General features: G+C 39.2%; 1 protein-coding gene across 4 annotated transcripts in view; it reads left to right on the top strand.

Moving 5' to 3' along the window:
* Nucleotides 1–20,260, top strand: part of NOL4 (nucleolar protein 4) — a 189,299-nt gene that overhangs the window by 32,375 nt on the left and 136,664 nt on the right. For all 4 annotated transcript variants that reach the window (XM_035553235.1, XM_035553234.1, XM_035553233.1 and 1 more), the window contains exons 2-5: nucleotides 104–253; nucleotides 10,506–10,617; nucleotides 11,126–11,238; nucleotides 15,826–15,958. In XM_035553235.1, the coding sequence (XP_035409128.1) occupies nucleotides 104–253; nucleotides 10,506–10,617; nucleotides 11,126–11,238; nucleotides 15,826–15,958 (508 nt within the window). The remainder of the gene's footprint in view (nucleotides 1–103; nucleotides 254–10,505; nucleotides 10,618–11,125; nucleotides 11,239–15,825; nucleotides 15,959–20,260) is intronic.

Genomic DNA, 20,260 nt, shown 5'->3' with positions numbered 1-20,260 from the left:
TTTAACTCCTTGCTGAAAGAGGAGAATGTGTCTCATGATTATCACCACTTACTTATTCCTCCTCTCCTCCTTACTTTTTCCTTTCTTTTTTTTTTCTTTTCAGGATGGAGTAGGTGTAGATGAGAAGCTGTCTTTACGGCGGGTAGCCGTGGTAGAAGATTTCTTTGACATTATCTATTCCATGCATGTTGAAACTGGGCCTAATGGAGAACAAATCAGAAAACATGCTGGACAAAAGAGAACATATAAAGCAGTAAGTAAAAAAAGACAACAACCAACCAACTAAAAGTAAACAACAGTCTCTAAAAGTGTGAATTATTTGGGCTTAGTCACATGGCATACAATTGTGTTTTCTGTTTTTTGCTTTCTTTCTTTCTTCCAGCTGGATTAGTACAGCAGCCTTCACCCTCAAGTTTATGTCTGAGATCTTTCAGTAGTGCATGACAACATACAGTTTACAAATAAGGAGGGCCACGCTTCCTGTGCCATAAGGGCCAGATCCATTGGCTTCAGTAGAGATGTTCTTACTGGTACAAGCAGAGATTTTATTCTTTCTATAATGGTTTGACAATTTCTCTAATAGCTCAGTATTAATTCATTGCTATTAATAGGATGTAGTCTGAAAGAAGACTTATAAGGTATTGTCACAACTTTGCTAAATGAGGTGCTGTACTTCAGCATATGAATGAAGTTTCCTTATAGTTTCTTGCTGCTGACTAAGTATTGTTTTTGGCTTAATGGTATGAAAACTTGTAACTTGCTGAAATTGAAAAGGCCGGACAGCTACTAGGTACAACAAGAGGAGTGTTGAGAGGGCAGCTGCCAAATCTATATACACTGGCTGAGGAGAAAAAAAATATTATTTCTAAGATTTTTAATTGTGTTTTATTGCTTGAACTAAACTGTTTGGCCACTGCCTTAAAATAATGGTAAGTAGCTTTTGTGTTTAGTGGCACAAATATAACACTTTCTTTGCTTGTGGAGAACTGACAAAACATCTACTACACTTTCCCATGGTGCTTGGGATAGATGTGCTTCCTTAGACTCCGATGGGCAAGCTTCCATGCACAGTGATGTGATAGTGCCAGGAACACTGAATGGTTGAACCTGGTCCACCTGCCCAGCTGCTGGACCTTTCTGCACGGCCCCAGAGGGATGGAGCTGGCAGGGGACTGTGCATGGGGTCCTAAGGTGATCTGTCACCCTGAGTACAGTGTTCTTAATCTTAAAATCAACCTGCAGTCATGCCAACTATTTTTAGAGAAAGGCAACCAAAATATGTGGGCACTCCAGGTTTTTCTACACATATCTCAAATTTTAGCCGGAAGAAATAGCTTTCTTGCCATTACTGTTTCCCCCCCCCTCCCCACCCCGCAGGTATATAAGAATCTTTACTATGTATCTCTGAATCCCTTTACAAATATTTTATTTATAGGCTATTTCAGACAGTTTGTTGTGTGATAAGCTCTTGGCAAGGCTCCTGATAATTTGTTCCCGGCAGTATTGACCTGAAAGTAGATGTATGAAGGAAGATACCAGTCATCTGGGTGTGCTTTGTAAGGCTTGGAGTGATATTTCAGGATGAACAAACACAAACTGTCTAAATTAATTTTCATCTAACACCTCAGCCATTTTTATACTTGGCATTGTGTTTTAGAAAGCATTAGAAAAGTAATATTTTCATTGACCTTTATCTTTCTATTTTGTTTTACTTCAGTAAGCTGTTCAAAGGTATAGATCTCAAACTTTGTAGAATAATATATAAGCATAAGGAATGTTGCCAAGTACAAACAGAGGGCTTCAAGTCATAATCCCACAAATGCATAGGACATGTATAATGTTTACTATTACAGATATTTATAAATAATATTTACTACTGTATAACATATACTAAGTATAATATTTACTGCTATAAGAGTCTCGTGATTCCAGGTCAGATAAGAAATTTGTTTATTGTGAACAGCATGAAAGACAACTAGTGTCATTTCCGTGAGAACAATTTGTGCAGATTCAATAGTCTACACAGTACTTTTCATTTGACGTTAACTTTTATTGTAATTGAGACATAGGTTTACTACATTGCTATGAGCAGATAATCAAGGTGCCCAAATGTAAATTTCCATATCATTACCAAAGTCTGTAATATTTTTGTATTCATTTTATTGCTTATTTGTTTGCTAAGGGCATTGAGTCATATTTCCCAAAGATAGGATTCACACATATAATTTTAAAACATTTCCATAGATTGAAAAAAGAAGATAAAATGACTCCAGAATGCCATGTAGTATCTCCTTCTGTGATGATGCTGCAGGAAAGAGGTAGTGTCTTGGGCAACTGTCTTACAGAAATTGTACCCTAAGAGCTTTATAAATCAAACTGAAGTACTTTGGCGGGGTTTAATTTTATTAAGTGAATTGGAAACAAGATTAATTTAGTCTTGTTTCTTTATTCACAAGTCAAAAGTGAGTCATCCTTGACATCTGTAAATGTATATAACATGCATAAGCATTCACCAAGCAGTTTGAGTGAACAATTTTTACAGGAAGGGTCGTTTGCAACTGTATACCACAACTGCTATTTGTTATTCATAATTCCTGGCATGTGATGATCACATTGCTTCTGCTCTCTGACTGGATAACTGGAATGTTTTATCAGAAAAACAACTGGGACAAAGCCACCTCACATTTTGTACAAATTGCTAAACTTTTGAAATTCATAAATACTGTCATGGATTTTCAGTACCTGATTATTTCTAAAAAAAAATAGATGGCACAGCCCTAAGAGTTGCAACATAGTAATTTCAAGTAATTAATTTGCTTATATATGTATGAATCTCTATTTTCAATTGTGAACCTGCTCCATTCAAAATTTTGAATAGTACTCAAGCATGATTAGAAAGGTAATGAAATTGTCAAAGGTAACTTAATTAACCACTGCATTTATATGGAATAACAAATTTGGAATTCGTAGTGTCTTTTCTCTTTTGATAAAGTGTCACCCCAGATGCTGGAGTAGTCAAATACATCAGTATTTCTCTCTGAAAACATGTTCAGAACAGCTACAGGCTCCATTACAAATCTGTATTCTATAGTGACTTGTTTATATTAACTGTGTGGAAATGAATGGTGTTTTTGCAACTTATTTCTGTGTGACTTCCTACAGTGGTGCTGCACAGGAAGGTAAATATGTTGTGGTGCTTGGTACCTCTAAAAGAGCGGCATATTGGAAGGGAGCTTTTAAAATTTTCATGGTACAGCGATGTACCGAACTCAAACTTTAGGATTTCTTGGCACAAATTGGTTATTCAATATTTAAGCATTGGTTATCCAATATTTAAGATTAGAATAAGGTCCCATTTTTTTCTTCTCTGAACACTAACACAAGAGAAAGGAAACGTACATATTCTGTGTGGATGATGTGGTAGAGTAACCTTGAAAATATATGAAAAAGGGTGAGCTTCCCATTTAGCTAGCAGGTTTCATGCTCATTTCAAGTGCTTGACTTGTATACAATATAAAATTGATGGGCTATGTTCCTTGCCAGCATAAGCGTACTTGTAGGTAGACTTACACCAGCAAAAAAGAAGACCTGACTTTGATATGTAAAATGAAATCAAGAGTTGTTATGCTTTTAAATTATATCCAGAATGTTGCAATATTGACATTCATCAAATGGAAGGAGTACTTAATCAGGCATTTATAATTTTGGTTAGTTTCATGGTTCCCAGGGAAGTTTACAAATAGGAAGGCCTTGACTGGGAGATGATTCCCTCACAAATGCAGGATATGGGACAAAAGGCCAGGCCAAGTCTGTGGCTCAGCAGGAGGACAAGTGACTAGGGAGGTGAAAGGAGAGTGGTCCCTGGTCTGAAGAAGGGAAACATCTCTGCCTCCTCCCAGGTCCAGCTCTGAGTACAGTTAGGCCAGACTTTGTGGTCAAGAACTGTTTTTAAGAGTAGATTTTACTTTCCTGTAGTATTCTGAAAACAAACAAACAAACAAACAAACACTTTAGATTTTTATGTTATTTAAACAATAAACTATGAAGAGTAAGTTCCTCACCTCCTTAGTGTATTACATCTGGACAAAGCTTCCATCACTAAGTGAGATGTCTACCTGAGAATAGATAGTGTAAGTCTTGCAGCCACCTTAAACACCTGAAATTCTATGCACTTGAATACTTTTACCTGTGAATCTGATATCTGCCTGTTGAGCCGGCATAGCCACAGTGCAAAGCCTTGAAACATTGCAGCAGTGAACTTGAGTTGTGAATGAGTTGTGATGTCTGAGCAGGGGAAATGGGTCGGTTAATAAAATTCACAGTCCATGAATGAAAAAAGAGCACTAAGATGATGAGCTAGAAGGGAAGTAGGCATGCAAAACATGTGGGAGATATTGATGTGTCAAGGGAACGTAGCTAGAGGCAAGACTCTGATCAGAAAGGTAGTACATACATATACAACATCTGAGGAGTAACAGGAGTCTATTAGGTGCGGGGCAATATCTGGGGTCCTGTTCTCCATCCAGCTCTTGCAGTAATGAATATTTTTCTGTCAACCTAAGAAAAACCTTCAAATTGTGAAACATTACATGACTTTTTTCCACTCTCAAACTAAGAATGTGCTTGTGAGTCCCTTCTAAGCACCACACTGAACATGTCTTCTTTGGGGGAAAAAAATTAAAAAATCACAGGTTGCATTCCCTTCCAGTCCTTCCTTCCCTTGATCAAACAGGGTTAAAGCAGGTTTGTGCCCTAGCTGGTCTCCATCCAGAGCAAATGTTATACTTGGGAAAGCAGAAGAGTATGAGGTTTGTGCAGGGCCTTAATACACTAAAGTACTTGTATCCACACTGTTCCTTTGTGCAAGGTGAAACATCTAAGCCCTGCTCACTTTTTTTCTTCTGACTTGTTCCTGCTTTCTTGCAAAGGGCAAGCTTTGAGTGTCCTGGCAAGGAACCAGCTAACAGGTGCTGCCCATTGCTTTCCTCTCAGAAAGATGGTCCTGTTACATGGGGAGGAAGTGGAGCTGTGAAGTAGAAGTTGAGTATGAGAGAGAACAGCATTTTCCACAATATAGCAGGGTAGTGAGCTCTTGATAAAACCCCCAGCAATAGTATATCTGCTTTCTTACATCAGTCTTCTATTCTGACCTCTTGCTGAGGAAAGGAGAGGAGTTTCCTTGGCTGGTTTGCCCTCCTGTCATCAAGAAACCAGTTTCTGCCACCTGGTTTGATGGCTGTGGGCCCAGGACTGATTTCCATCCTCTCTCTCTCTCTGTCTCTCTCTCCTCTTTGAATTCTTCTTTGAGTCATCTCCCCTCCCCTCATTACCCTTAATTAAAAAAATATACACGCACACCAAAAATTCTCTCTGTTCTGACACATTGTATCATCCAGACTACACATACATTCTTCATGTTAATGCTTTAGGGGTTAATAGGTTCACTTGCAAAATTTCACTCTCTTTCCTCACACTTGTCTTTCCTACTATGCCATATGTGTCCTAAAAATCTGCCTTTCAGTTTAGTGTTCATTAATTTTCCAAATAAAACTTTTCCAAATAAATGTAGCTCTGAAAGCTACATCATCAGAACGTCCTGCAATTAAGTCATCTGGACATTGGGGAGCAAAAAGTCAATTTTGCCCATTTTCTCTGCCCACAGTAACACAATGGGAAGGCAACATGGTTCTCATAGACAGTTAGGGCATACTTCACTTAGCTCCAGTGTAAAACAGATTACATGATCAGGTACTGGATTACTTCCCTCATAGTAGTTGTGTTCTGCATAGGATCCAATAGACAGCACATAGACCAATTCCAGATTTAGAAGGTCTTTTTTGCTGGGTGAAGTTTTGGAAGGGTTAACATATGTCAAAATCTGTTATATTGTAGACCTCTTATGAACAGTGGAATAAATTCATAAAAGTTTTGACTCTTATGCCACTGATGTCAACTATGTTTATATTTTCCTTTGTGTTTAGAGTTAAAACAAAATATACGTAGGCCTGCATGGACTGTATTGTTAGGGAATGTTTTGCTTCTTAACCTGTAACTTTTGGGGTTAAACTAAACACTTATTATTTTGGCACTCTTTGCTTAATGCTCCAGATGTCTAGTTTCTTCTTCATATTTCTTTCCCTTCACAATATTAACAGCATTCAGCTGTAATAGCTATACCTAGCACACAACACCTAAACGTCGACCTGCTAGAATCTGCATATTTTCTGGCTTGTCCATGACGTGGGATACATGATAGTGCATTTCTACAAAGGAACAGAAGATATACTAATGTGCAATAAAACCTCCAGTAAGAATAAGGAATTATATAAAGCTATTTCTAAAGCATCACATTTGAAGAAAGCATGTGTATAATTTGTTTTTAAAGCAATCCAAGTCATATTTCCCTCTTTGGATGCACTCTGGGATACTTTATCAATATGGTAAATCAGATGCAATCTGGGATATTATATCAGTATGATAAATCAGCTCTGCTTGTTCTCTGGTTGGTAGAGACATATGCATGACCAGTTTCCTGTAAATGATACCAAATATATGCCTGTCTGCATCATGAATGTGTGGATGTAAACAATGTAATATCTCCTTTTTTTTTTTTTTTTTTTTAAGAATTGCAATAATATTATTTATATATAATAACATTATTTTATTGCAGGGCATCATTGAATGAGATGGTCTGGCTATATTTTTTTTAGTTAGCTAACGGCCTTGAGAAGAGAACTAGGAACAGTGCTACTGAAGGCAGTGAGAATATACTGCATCAGTGAGGACTGAGTCATTATTGCTTTCTTTCAGATAGAATAGAGGTTAGAAACATTTTTTTTTTTCTGATGAAGTCAGACCACTAAGGTATTTCTGTGTAGTTACTTACAAAGTGTCATAGGCCTCCACATTTTGCTCTGAAAAACACGCAAGCCATCTCCATGAACTTCATCAGTCCAACCTTGAGCTCAAGCTCATAAACTCCACTTAGAGGTAAAATATAATATTTTGTATTCAACCTTGTGTTGATTTTGTTAGAGATCTTCTAGTCTACTGCTGGTGCTAAGCCAGCTGGTTCAGAGCATAGCCAGAGCTAGCAAGCTGCTATCTCCGTCTCACAAAGTAGATGTGCCCTTCTTCAATGAGAAAAGCAAACAGGAGTCTGCACTGCTGGGGGGTGTGAGATTTTTTTTTAAACTTTCTGCCACTGAAAATTGAAAAGAGATTTTTTAGATATATTTAAGCAGCAAGATTAAGGAAAGTTGTGGGTCATGTCCTCTACATATCTCTTTTAACTTGATACCTATTGTGTTATGCCAATTTACACAAGCTGAAGTCTTGGCCTGTAAGTGATTGATACAAATTACAAAGTAAACACGGGAAGAAGTTGGTGAAAACTGATGTTATTTAGGGAAGGGCATCCTTAAAACTGTGTTGCAGTGGGAGGTTGGAGACACAAGCATCTGCTGTGTGGAAAATTTAGTTATAAAACCTGGTTCCCTTATAGTGAGTGGAGCATACCTATCAAATCTGGGACTTAGCTCACTTGCTTTCCATGGAGGATTTTCATCTTTTCTGAGCAGAAATGGAATTTTGACAGAGATGTTTGATTAGAATAAATGGAGCATTCCTATCAAATGCAGGCAACTAATGAATCCATGGGTAAGCTCCATTAATTTCAATACAGTGTTAAATGTGCTAAATGTTATGAGAGAGAGCTTGCTGCATATATGCACTTAGCAATTTTCTTAATGCTAAGTTCCATCTTATTTTCTTTCATTTTATATTCCATAAAGTCTGAGTATAACCAATGTTTTCAAACCTAGAAAGGTAAATAGGCATCTGTTCAATGGTACAAAAAAACCAAGTAAAATGATCTGAAATATATTTGGTAGGATCTCCCACTCAAAAGGGATTTCATTTAGTTCCTGCATTTTCAGATAAATTGTTTTGGGCCCAGGGACAAGTTATGCCAGTTCTTCTCACAGAAGAATTTTTGCTTTTATGCTAATCCCCTTCTCTCCCACCAAATAATATCATGCACTGATCTCTGTGGTGACCAGCAACAGGACCCAAGGGAACAGCATGGAGCTGGGACAGGGGAGGGTCAGGCTGGGTGTTAGGGAAAGGTTCTGCACCCAGAGGGTGGTCGGGCACTGGGACAGGCTCCCCAGGGCAGTGGTCACGGCCCTGAGCCTGCTGGAGTTCAAGAAGTGTTTGGACAATGCTCTCAGATATCGTGTCTGATCTTGGGGTGGTCCTGTGTGGAGCCAGGAGTTGGACTCAATGATCCTTGTGGGTCCCTTTCTGAATCAGGATATCATATGGTTCTATAATTCTATGAAGATTTCTGTTATATATTTTAAAAAAGAAAACAAACAAACAAATGAACAGGAAAAGGCAATATACAGCCTGAACAACAATTCCATGAACAGGATGGAATAATTCTTATTTTATAGTGCATAATTTCCCATGTATTTCCAGACCAAACTCATGTCACATCAAGAAGCACTAATATAAATTCCACCTATATTCCAAAATACAATGTCACTGATGACTTTGGTCCACAGGGTTTCAGGAAATGTGACTTTCGACACAGGTTAAGTAGGTGACAAACAAGCCAAGAAGAGTGTAAGAGGGATAAAGCAGGTCATTCTCCCTGCTCTTAGCATCCTTGTGAGAAGCACAAGCTATTTGTACAATATTTAATCCCATTTACGTCTAGTTAAAGGAAGGTATCTTGTCCTTTCTGTATGCACACTTTCATACACCCCACCTCCATCTTTCTGCACTTCCTACGTAGACTTGGATCAACATAGCCTCTTGATAGGAAATTGAATCCTGCTGCAGGTTTTACAGTAAGGGAATACAAGTGGATATCAGCTGATTCTTCCTTTAATCTCTATTGCTGGGACTTTGTCTTTTTTTTTGGGAAACATCTCTATTGCAAGAGTCACCTTGGTTGGGAAAAGAAGGGCTAGAGATTCTTCAAAAAGCTTGCATTGTTCTGTATATATATATATGTCCTGTAAACATGGGAGTGTATAATAGAATCACAAAAAAGCCATGGCTTTGCCTGGCAATGTCTTGAAAACATCCAAGTTTGGAGATTCTTTCACCCATCTGATAAACCTGTATCCTAGCCTGCTAGTGGAAAAGTTTTTCCTGATGTCCTGTCTGAATGTCCCAAGCCACAGTTGGTGGCTGTTGTTGCTGAAGTTGGTGGCTGAAACTGAAGGTTTTCTCTCCACAGTTCTTGTAACTCCCCTTCAGGTAGTTGTGGGCTGCAATAAGATCTTTCCCTGCCTCATAACTTACTCTTTGTCGCAAAACAAACCCAACCCCCTCAAATCAAGTCCAAGTCAGTTGCTTTGGGCTCCAGGAGCCGTGGTGGCCTGCCATAGGGCCGCCTTCTGCTTCTGAGCCATCTTCTTGAATTGTGGAGGGGCAAACCAGACACAATGTTCCAGCTGCTGCCTTACCAGCACTGAGTAGAGAGGTATAATAACTTTTCTTGATCTGTTGGCCATATGCTTAATGTAGCCAGTATGAAATTTGTTTTATCTGTGATCAGAGTTTGCTGTTGGCTCATTTTCAGCTTGGCACCAACCATCACTTCCAAGTCCTTTTCAGCAAGGCAAAAATATCTATAAAGATATACGCATCCCTAGAGAGAAAGGGGGAAAAATGCAATCTTTCAAAACAGCAATAAGTCCTTCCAAGTCCTTCCTCCTCTCTTTTCTCCTTTTTCCAAAATAAATAAATAAATAAATAAAAATTCCTCTGACCCTCTGACATGTGTGAGTATGTGGTTGGAGAGAATGATTATATTGAAAGAAAGAGACAACCAAAGTCTGTTCTTTCAATGTATCTCCAGGTGATGCACAATCTCTAAAATTGAGTGACTCCCAAATTCTATAACTGTTAATAAAAATAATTTACCTGCCCTGCAATATTAAATCACAAGCTTTCCAAGAATATCTTCATGAACATTCAAATACAAAGTTAGAATAGCAAGGAAACTGTCATCACTGCTAATGCACTGAATCCTGTATCTGTCTACATATTGTTACAATCAAAACAAATAGAGCATATAAGCCAAGCCTTTTTTTTTTTTTTGTATTGATTATAAGAAAAAGATTGCTTTTCAATGTTTTTTTTTTCTAAAAACAAAACAAAGCAAAACAAAAAAAACAGCCCCTCAGCAGGAAGCCAGTTATGTATGAATCTTTTTGTTGAAAGGAATTGAAAAAAACTATAAACAGAAAATGAAGCCCCTATTGATATGAGTGAAATTTTGTTCAGTATCTACTATTAGCCACTAGATGAGAAGTAGGCCGACTGGATAGATGTTTCTTGAAATTCTGTATAGTATGCAGAACACTCTTTCATTGTACTTCCTGGCATTATATGAAAATATGCCTTATTTGGAAATATAACGATCAGTTTTGTTAAGTCATGTTCAATCATCTTATATAATAACACCTATATTTTGTTATTCATTTCAGATTTCAGAGACCTATGCCTTCCTACCGAGAGAAGCGGTGACACGATTTCTAATGAGCTGCTCAGAGTGCCAGAAAAGAATGCATTTAAACCCAGATGGAGCAGATCATAAAGGTAGTTTTAGTGTCAAATAGTGGGATGTAAAGTAATTTTATTTCTAATACCCATTTATATTTGCCTAGCTTAAGTGAGGGTTCATAAAAATTTGGTAGACTGGAACAGTTCAATAAGTCAGATCATCTCATTTAGTTAAGCTGGAAGGTAGTGAATCTTCTGCTTTTGCTTAAGGATGAAGTGTAATGCCATATGCACCCTTGATAGAAAGATGATTTTATCTGGAGGAAATCATTTATTTTGCTAGGGAAATGTTTATATGGAGGCTTAAACATAAGGAATAGATAGACCGCATGTGTTGTCGTTTGGGATAGACATACTCATCACTTTTCAGGTTTCAAACTTGATTTTCATTTTTCTTCAGGAGATTTCCATCTGCACAGCCTACAAGCAATTGAAAATGCCAAAGTTAGAACTAAATGACATAACTGTCTGACTTTGACTGCAAAGTAGGCTGAAGTAACCTCCACAACTAACATATAATGCATAATAAATGTTTTTATTACAGATAATGGAAAACCTCCAACTTTGGTGACCAGTATGATTGATTACAATATGCCAATTACCATGGCCTATATGAAACACATGAAGCTGCAGCTACTAAATTCACAGCAAGACGAGGTACAAACTGAAACCTTTTAAATTTGTTTTTTGTTGTCTTGTATACTTTGGAGGTTGTCTTTGTGGTACCCAAGTAACAGAACTGAAGATTGATGTGGATCCCATCTTTATAATTCATTGCTAGAATAGTAACTCTGAAATCAAACCAAGGCTGTGTGCAAGTAATCAGTTTGAGAGAAAATGTCATGACTTAATGCCCTTCCGTGGTTGGGGGTAATATGTTGTACTGCTTCAAAGAACCCGAAGGTGCCCTCTTACTGTCTGAACCACTGGAAACGATAAGGGGGGCAGCATGTTTGCCTCAGACTTAGCGCTACGCTCAGCAGTGACTTTCATTGTCCTCGTCTAGAGAGCAATACCATCAAGAGCTGAAATGAACACCATGATGTTCTCAAGGTTAGTAGCCAGGATGCAACACATTACAGTGAGATAGATGGAAACCTTAGCAACATCAGCTGATATCTATAAGGCAAAAAGCTTGATAAATAAGAGTTTCTTTTGAAACTTCAAATAAAAATACAGTGAACAAAAAAAGGAAGAGACGTAGGCTGAGAATCAAGCTTCTTAGAGAGAACTGGAGTTGAATTGCTTTGAATTCATTTCAAAAATTATTTTTGTGATTTATTCAGATTTTTCTCAGATATTAAGAAATACTTTGTCAATTGGAGGGCACCTACCGAATTATTTGCAATAAACTATTTTTCCTAGAAATATGTTCATTTACCATTTGAACTGTCAAATACTTAGAAGCCCAGCCATGTGCCAGCCAAAAAGCAGTCCTGCATGCTGTGTCCTTCTGCCTGACTACAAGATTTTTTATTATTATTATTTTTTATAAAGAAAACCTCCAAAAACAACCTTAGCAGCTGGATTATGCCAAAGACCCTGACTGACTCTTGACTTTTGTGGAGTCAGCCAGATTTGGTTTCATAATAAGTAGCTATGGGCTACTGCTGGAGATGTATGAATTATTCAACACCCCATAGAATGAGGATTTTGTCACTGTTGTAGAAATATCAGGATCCTAGTTTCACTTTTGTCTGATACATTTTTTTTAATATTTATTTATTTTTATTGGGGAGGGTGTGGGGAGAGATCCCCAACTCTGTGTTCTTCACACACACAAATGCAGCCTAGTGTGTGCTGGCCCTTTTTAGAAATCTGACAGCAGGATTTCAAGCAGCAGGAGGTAAGAGGCTTTGTCCCTGCACTAGCCTTAGGAGTTAAAGGACTCTTTGATTTCCCCACTTCCCCTCTTTCAGAATTACTCATCCCACAGTAGGGTCAGGCACTCATGATGGATCAGGGCCATCTTCCACAGTGTCTCTATAGCCTGAACGTTTTGGTGTTGTCCTTCTGGTCTGATGACTGATATTTTCATTAAGCCATTTTTTTCATCTGGATGAACCAGTGGCAACAATACAGGGATAGCAGGAAGCAGCATTGCTTGGTATCTCTGTGCCCGGCTCAGTTTTGTAACTCTGATGTTACTGTGTATGAAATGTCTGCAGTGCTGGATTTATAAAAAGAAAAGTAGTTTTTGACATGTTTTAGTCATAACATGTTTGCCAGGGCAGAACGGGCACAAGGAGAGTTCTCAAGATAATCTTTGTATCCTTTCTCAAAGAAACATGGCTAAGAAGTTCTTTTTTAATCCAGGCTGTACATTTCTTACACTGAGAAAAAAAAAAAAAAGACAGTGAAATGTTACAGTACAAAGCAGGAAGATTCCTGGTGCATACATTCAGATTATGTCATGCACTTAAAAACATGCTTGAGTTTGTAAGAAGGTTCTGTTTCCAAGGTTTCATCAGTCCTATCTGTGTTCTTATGGAGGGGGTGGAATTGAGACAGGAGTGAACTGAGATGCCACAACTAGCTAGCATGGTGTTTGAAAGCCTCCAAGTTCCCTCATCCTCAGTTCATCATTTGTCATTTGAGGCCATTGATGAAAGGGAAACAAGCTTGATCTAATAGGAGAACTCATCCACATAAGGGAACTTACATCTGTGCTGTTAACTGGTACAAAGGCCAGTGGCTACCAGTTCTGCTCCCCTTGCCTGTGGGTACATCCAAATTAGAAAAAAGTTGTACATGGTTTGTACAGTGAGGTGGAGATGTTCTACACAGGCAAACACAGGCTGCCCATGTTTGGTGTTGTTTTTTTATACCTATGCAAGTAGCAGATAGCCAGAATTGCGTTATTGGGAGCCCATACAGATTGCCCAGCCTCAGAAACAGAAAATTGTTTTGGTTTAACCCAGCCGGCAGCTAAACACCACACAGCCATTCGCTCACCCTCCCCCCTCCCTCTCTGGGATGGGGGAGAGAAAAGGGAAAGTGAAGCCTGTGAGTTGAGATAAAGACAGTTTATTAAGACAGGATAATAATAATAATAATAATAATAATAATATTACTAATAATAATGTGTACGAAACAAGTGATGCACAATGCAATTGCTCACCACCTGTTGACCGATGCCCAGCCTATCCCCGAGCAGCCGGCCCCCCACCCCGGCTAGCCACCCCTATCTATTGTTCAGCATGACGTCAGATGGGATGGAATACCCCTTTGGCCAGTTTGGGTCAGCTGTCCTGGGTCTGTCCCCTCCCAGCTCCTGCTGCATCCCTAGCCTGCTCGCTAGCAGGACAGAGCGAGAAGCTGAAAAGTCCTTGGCTTGGTGTAAGCACTGCTCTGCAACAATTAAAATATCAGCATGTTATCAGCGCTCTTCTCATCCTAACCCAAAACATAGCACCCTACCAGCTACTAGGAGGAAAATTAACTCTGTCCTAACTGAAACCGGGACAAAAATGTAAGCTGCTGCTTGCTGATCCCTGCAGGGATCAATGAGAAATACCACTGTGCCTTAACACTAGCACAATGTTCCAGAAGATCTTGGAGACTTTATGTCCTGATCTTGCTTTATGAGAAAGCAGCATGCATTTTCCCTAAATCTCAGAACCAGTTTGTTGTGCACCTTGGCCCCATCTGTCTGGGGCACAAGGCTGGTGGACACCAGCTCCCCGTGCCCAGCTCATGCAAGGGCATGACTCTTTTATTTGCTTCTCGCCCTGTCTGGGCAAGGTAGAAAGGTACCCACTAGAGAAGCCCTCACTCTTCCATTTCATTTTATTTTTATTTTTATTTAAATAAAACTTTGAGAACAAGCTGTGTTTGTGCCATTACGTGACGTTGTCCTGGTGTGATGCTGCAGAACAGCATGACCTTGCATGCTGTTCCTCTCTCACTCCTGGATGGCATTTGGTAGTGCCATCCTCGTTCAACAAGAAACACCCATGCAAGCTGGAAACAACACCAAGATCCAAGACAGGAATTGATCTAAGGGCCAAATGCTCAGAAAGAAGAAAGAAAAAGTTAGCATCTGTAGAAACCAGTTCACAATAAATACATGGTAAATCAAATTGTAAACTTTGCTGTTTTTCTAGGTCACTTCTGGTAAGCAACCCAGACAACAACAGTCTGCTGTTTGTTAAAACAAAGTTTTAATTTTGTTCTTTTCTTTTTTCTTTTTTTTTTTTTTAAAGACTTAAGTTAATTGGAAAAGAGTTTTAAGCTAATCTTTAAGGGATACAAAGTTATTTGCCTTATTCTTCTGTATGCACTTGAAATTGCTTTTCTTCGCAGCAGGAGTAATTATCTCAGAAAAATTGTTACTGAAAATATAGCACTGTAGGTTTGTGTGTTGCCTCCACAGCTTACAGAATAAGACTTGTGAATGCTAAATTTTTAGTCCATAAGTGGTTGCATGAACTTCAGTGGGCCTGAAACAAGTGAAATTAAACACGTATTATACACATATTAAAGACGTATGTGAACACTTGTGGGACTAGATCCAAAACTGTTTTGCTTGTGTAACTGAGGACAAACTTTCTGATTGGGACTTTTTGCACTCTATTATCATCCCTAGAAGAGTCTCTGTAATTGGACTTGATGGATAAGTCATATTAAAGATGTATGAGGTAGAATAAATTCCAAGTGATTTTCATGAGATTATATTACTTTGGTCTGCCATTGGCTTTCATTTGAGCATGATAAACAATATTCACCATTTTCATAGATGCATCTGTAAACACAATGGCAATGTAAATTGATGTCATGTTAAGAGAATTTGGTTGTGGTTTCTTATTAGGTCAAGTTGCCATTTAGAAATATTTTACTGTAAGTGGTATGCACAGGGTTACTTGCTTTGCTTGAGAAAGGTGGAAGATTCAGGTACAGAATGTGGAGAGCTCTCCCCAGCCATGCCTGAGTAACAAGGACTTTGCATGGGGTCTCTAGTTACAACCCTGTTTTACAAAATGCTATGGAAACAGTTATGAGTGTGGTAATGCAGTATCATCATAGTTGATCAAACTGCATTTGTCAGACTATCATATCACACAAATGCTGCATGTTCCTTGCTCTTTATGTGCTTTGCTTGTTTGCTTATATACATGAACTATTACTATGTGAATGTATTCCATGCCAGGTATGAGTGGAATGAATAAGAGTGGGTGAGCTCCACATATAATGTGAACAGCATACAGTGTTTTCTGACATGTCTCTGAAACTTTCAATTTGCAGGATGAAAGCTCTATAGAAAGTGATGAGTTTGATATGAGTGACTCTACTAGGATGTCAGCTGTGAACTCCGACCTCAGCTCAAATCTCGAAGAGAGAATGCAAAGTCCTCAGAATCTCCAGGGCCAGCAGGATGGTAAGGTTCTCCTTTCACATAGAAAATGTGGTATTGTCTTGTCTCTCTCCCATTCTGTGCCTTCATTTAGTACCTGCTGTGTCCTTTTCTTCATAGCGAGTTTCATTAGGTAATTTGAAATGTATGTTCCCTTTGTATCAGTGTGAAGAGGATGAAGTTGGTTGTGTTTTTTTCTTTTCCTTTTTTTTTTTCAAGTTAATTTACTTGTTGCTTAGGCAACAGGTGAGTGCTTAGATCACTATATGTTAAGTGTTATTATTTTATTACTTTTATATATGAAATGTGACCATACACAGGCATAAAAGGAAATGAAACTCAAACCTTTCCAAGGCAATCCAGAAGGCTGAGAAAGTTGTTTTTGGTGGTTGAAATGAGGGGGAAGGGAGAAGTATGTAACAGAAGTGTAGTAGTTTGGGAGCAAGGAACGGGATGCAATATTCAGAAAAAAAGGATGAAAAAGACAAACTCCAACAGAGAAATAGAGATAAAAGATGAGAAAATATGACCAGCAGCATTGTAACTCTGAACATTAATTATTTCTAGGTTAGTTGCAACATAAAGCTAATTTGTTGGTGAAAGAGATTGAAGTCTTACTTTGCACAGAAAGAGCACAAATGAGTACACTGATTTCAGCCCTTGTTACAGAATGAGTTAGATGGGCCTGGCTTTAAGTTAAATTTCTCCTTGGGTGTGGAGCTCACGCACAGCCTGTCCTATACAGACTGTTATGGTGGCTCATGGGTGGCACATGAATGAGAAACACCCAAAGTGCAGGTGTGTTCTGTTGCTATCAAATACAACATATTGGTATTCTGTACATGTTACTGTGTAATTTCCTGAACATGTGTGCCAATTCAGAAGGGCTTCTTATATTTCTCCTGAACACTATATATATGGAATTTGACAGTTAAGCTGGATTCTTTCCACTTTTTGCATCATCGTCAGTTGTTACCTTGTAAGGCTATGTAGGTTAGAAAGTGTGCGTGTCAGTGACTGATAGGATCTAGCTATGGGAAGGACCTTCTGCTGTGTTGCTCTCTAGGCAAATAAAGGAGGAGGATGTTGAAGATAATTTGCTAGGCAATTATGAACAAGAAGCAGGGGAAGCCAGTTCACTTTCCTGCTAAGTCTGACTTTTCAGGGCTAGTATGCAATAATACTGCTAACTTAGAGTTTTCAGGGATTCTTTGGAAGGTGCCAGTTTTACGTGTCTGGCACTCAGTGAAAACTGTGCTTTAGAGGTTATCATTTACATATATACTCAGTCTATTTCACATATGAAGTATTTCCTAATAGTGATAGTGTGCATGTGTAACTCTGAAGTAAAAATCACAGCTCAGTGCCATAACCTGGAGAAATGCCTGTCATACATGTCTTAACACATTCTGCAGCTAGTGTAATGCTCCACATCTGATCATAGTAGAACATACGTACGGATGATAAAATGCTGCAGAGCTGTCACTTGCTATTCAAAATCTGTGGCAAATAAATGCACTGTGGTCTTTGAACTACAGGTAGCATGATTTTACAGAATTGTTTTAAATCTCTCTGCTTTTCTTCCCCTCCTCCCAGATGGCACTTGCTCACCTTCTTAAGGCAATACTATTTTTTGTTGATTCTTCTGGCTAAAGCATCAGCTGATAGAGAGATCTGAAATAAGAGCTCTGCCTGCTTCATGGTTTTCCTGTGTTAGATGCTGTCAGGTAGCAAACCTGAGTGTGGCCAGTTATAGCAATACTGTGTTTCAAGATATTGGAGAAGAGGCTGAAGGAGAAACTGGAAGACATCAGAGAAGGGGAAGGAAAGAAGAATGATAGGAGAGGGCAGGGGTGGAAAAAAAAAGAAGATTGAAGGAAATGAATGAACATAGGAACATAAGAAGCAGGACAGGAAGGAAGGAAGACAAAGGGGAACTTAAGTGAACCTAACAGTAGCATTCCTTTTGCTGTCACAGCTTCTACTGTAAAATTTCACAAATTTAATACTTAATTATAGTGTATGCCCACCCAAATTATCACTTAAGCATAGATGTGTGTGTCTGAAGTGATTCCTTCTCCTTTCCCTCGAACTACTTTATATGTCCACGAGAGTTTGCGTCAGCCACCAGATAGTCTACTGATAAAGACACCTGACATGTGGCTTATGTGGAATGTGTTTGCTGCGTTTTGGCAGGTGGAACCTTACTGCTGTGTGTGATTGCCCATGCAAACATGGTTGGGAAAGGTGCCTGTGGTGGAATGGGACAGCTGCTGCAAATGTGCCCTCACTGGTAGAATGATTTGCTAATGGGAATTGTTTGCTAACAGGACTCACTGCTGCCTGGGTTGGATTAGTGACAGATCCAGAATTGGTGTGTTCTGCCACTGGGCATTAGCATGGCCTTCCATACAAGGTGGTGTAAGAATATTTTGGGACGTCTAGCATTCTTTTCCCACGAATTTCAACTGATTAATACTATGATATAATCAGTGTACCCTATAGGAACGCAGTGGTGGGTCTGGCCACGCTAATGAGGGATAGATGGGGACCCCTCTTCCATTTCAGTTTGTCAGAGCACCGTGGAATGCTGACACTACGTCAAGAGAACAAGATGGTTTCATACTCTTTTACCTGTAGCTATACCTGCATCATATTCAGTCAGGTATTTGCCTTTGGAACCCTATTGCAAAGATCATACTAGAAAATTTGACCTGTGGTTTCTCAACATCTTCTAGTCTAGTACTCTGTGTTCTCTGTTTCTCGTGGTTAGGTCATTTGAACCTGAATAGAATTAAGGCAAGTATGAGAGCAACCCACAGTATTGGCTGAAAGCGATTGACTTCTTCATCCAGGAATACCATGGTCAGTAGAAAAGTGCTGAGAAGGAGGACACAGAGAGGGAGTGTGTGTGTTTGCTTGTAACGGATGGGCGTTGATACTGCACAAAAGTCCAGGGCTCTGCAAATGCACCAAGGCTTTGTATGATTCCCTGTATAAAGAATATTAGATTGAAAGGAATGAAGAACTGAGGAAAAAATAAAAAGTAGAGAGAGCTGGTGAACTCTGCCCATAGTAGAGAAACTGTCACAATACTGTGAAGGACAGTTCCCACTTTAAATTAGCCTTTGTGTGCTTTTAAATAACAGGGCCTTGAGTCACACCTGCTGGTGGATGGCTGAAAATAGCATCGTGAGCACCTGCAGGGCTGCTGCAACTATGGGGGAGGAGTTGGAAAAGAGCTGCTGCTCTTCCCTGGGGAGTTAGAAAAGGAAAGCAGCTCTAATATGCAATCGGTTTGTTCCCCAGCTGGGAACGGGGTAGGGCTATCTGGTTACCAGTCCCTGGGAGCTGCTTCCCCTAGCAGCAAGCTGAATAATAGGGCTGCAAATTGCCAAATTGTTCCTTTCTCTTTTGCATCCCCCCCCCCCCCCCCGCTTACCCCTGTTTTTTTGCTTACCTATTCTGGGAGTCTTGTCTGCTTCCTTATACATATATGTGCTACAGCTCCCTTGTCCTAAGCTGGTTCTTGGGGTGAGTGCTGCACGCTGCTCATCTGCAGGCAAAGCTCCCGCATGACAGCTGTCTTTGATTCTCCTTTTTTCTAATAATGCTCTAGGGACTTGGATGTGAGTGGATCAAAACCTTTTGCTCTTGTCTCAGACTGCAGGCAGCAGGCAAGGTTTGCCAACTGAGTCTGAAATAAAGGAGATAGTCTTTTTTTTTTTTTTTTTTTAAATTAGGAATTCAGTGCTTCAACCTGTACAAAATGATTTCTGTAGCAAAAAAAAAAGGACCTCTAGACAGGTCTGTTTGAGGGGCAACAAGATCTTTTGCCCAGAGGCAAAATAGGAGTCTGGTTGCCTTTGCCTGTTAGCTGAAGCTCTGTGCAGAACAGCTGAGTGTGTTTTGCTCACTTGCCTTGGTGGTTCATTGGTGACCAAGGCACAGGAGCAGAGCAGGGGTGCTCTAATTGGACAGAATGTAGAACACACACAACTCTGTCCCTAGAAGAAACAAGGGGCTAAATTTGATACCTCACCATGTGAACTATCAAATAAAAATCAGAGATGAGGTTCTTTGTAAGTCAGTGCAAGATGGAGAATTCTCCTGTTTGCAGTTTTTCTCACTCTACCAAGGTACAGCAAAACATTTTAATGCTTTGTTTGAGTTTGGGTGGAGGGACTTATGTTCTCTTCAGACCAGTTTGTAGAAAATTATAGTTACGTATGTATATATATTTATATAGAAATACCCCTCACAGACATTGTATGGAGACTGTGCTTATAGAGGCTAGATATGAAAAAACGTGTCATGATTCAACCT

Source organism: Cygnus atratus, chromosome 2, assembly GCF_013377495.2.
Source record: "Cygnus atratus isolate AKBS03 ecotype Queensland, Australia chromosome 2, CAtr_DNAZoo_HiC_assembly, whole genome shotgun sequence".
Classification (NCBI taxonomy): domain Eukaryota; kingdom Metazoa; phylum Chordata; class Aves; order Anseriformes; family Anatidae; genus Cygnus; species Cygnus atratus.
Note: the sequence above shows the minus strand (reverse complement) of the source record. Positions and strands in the feature narration are given on the sequence as shown.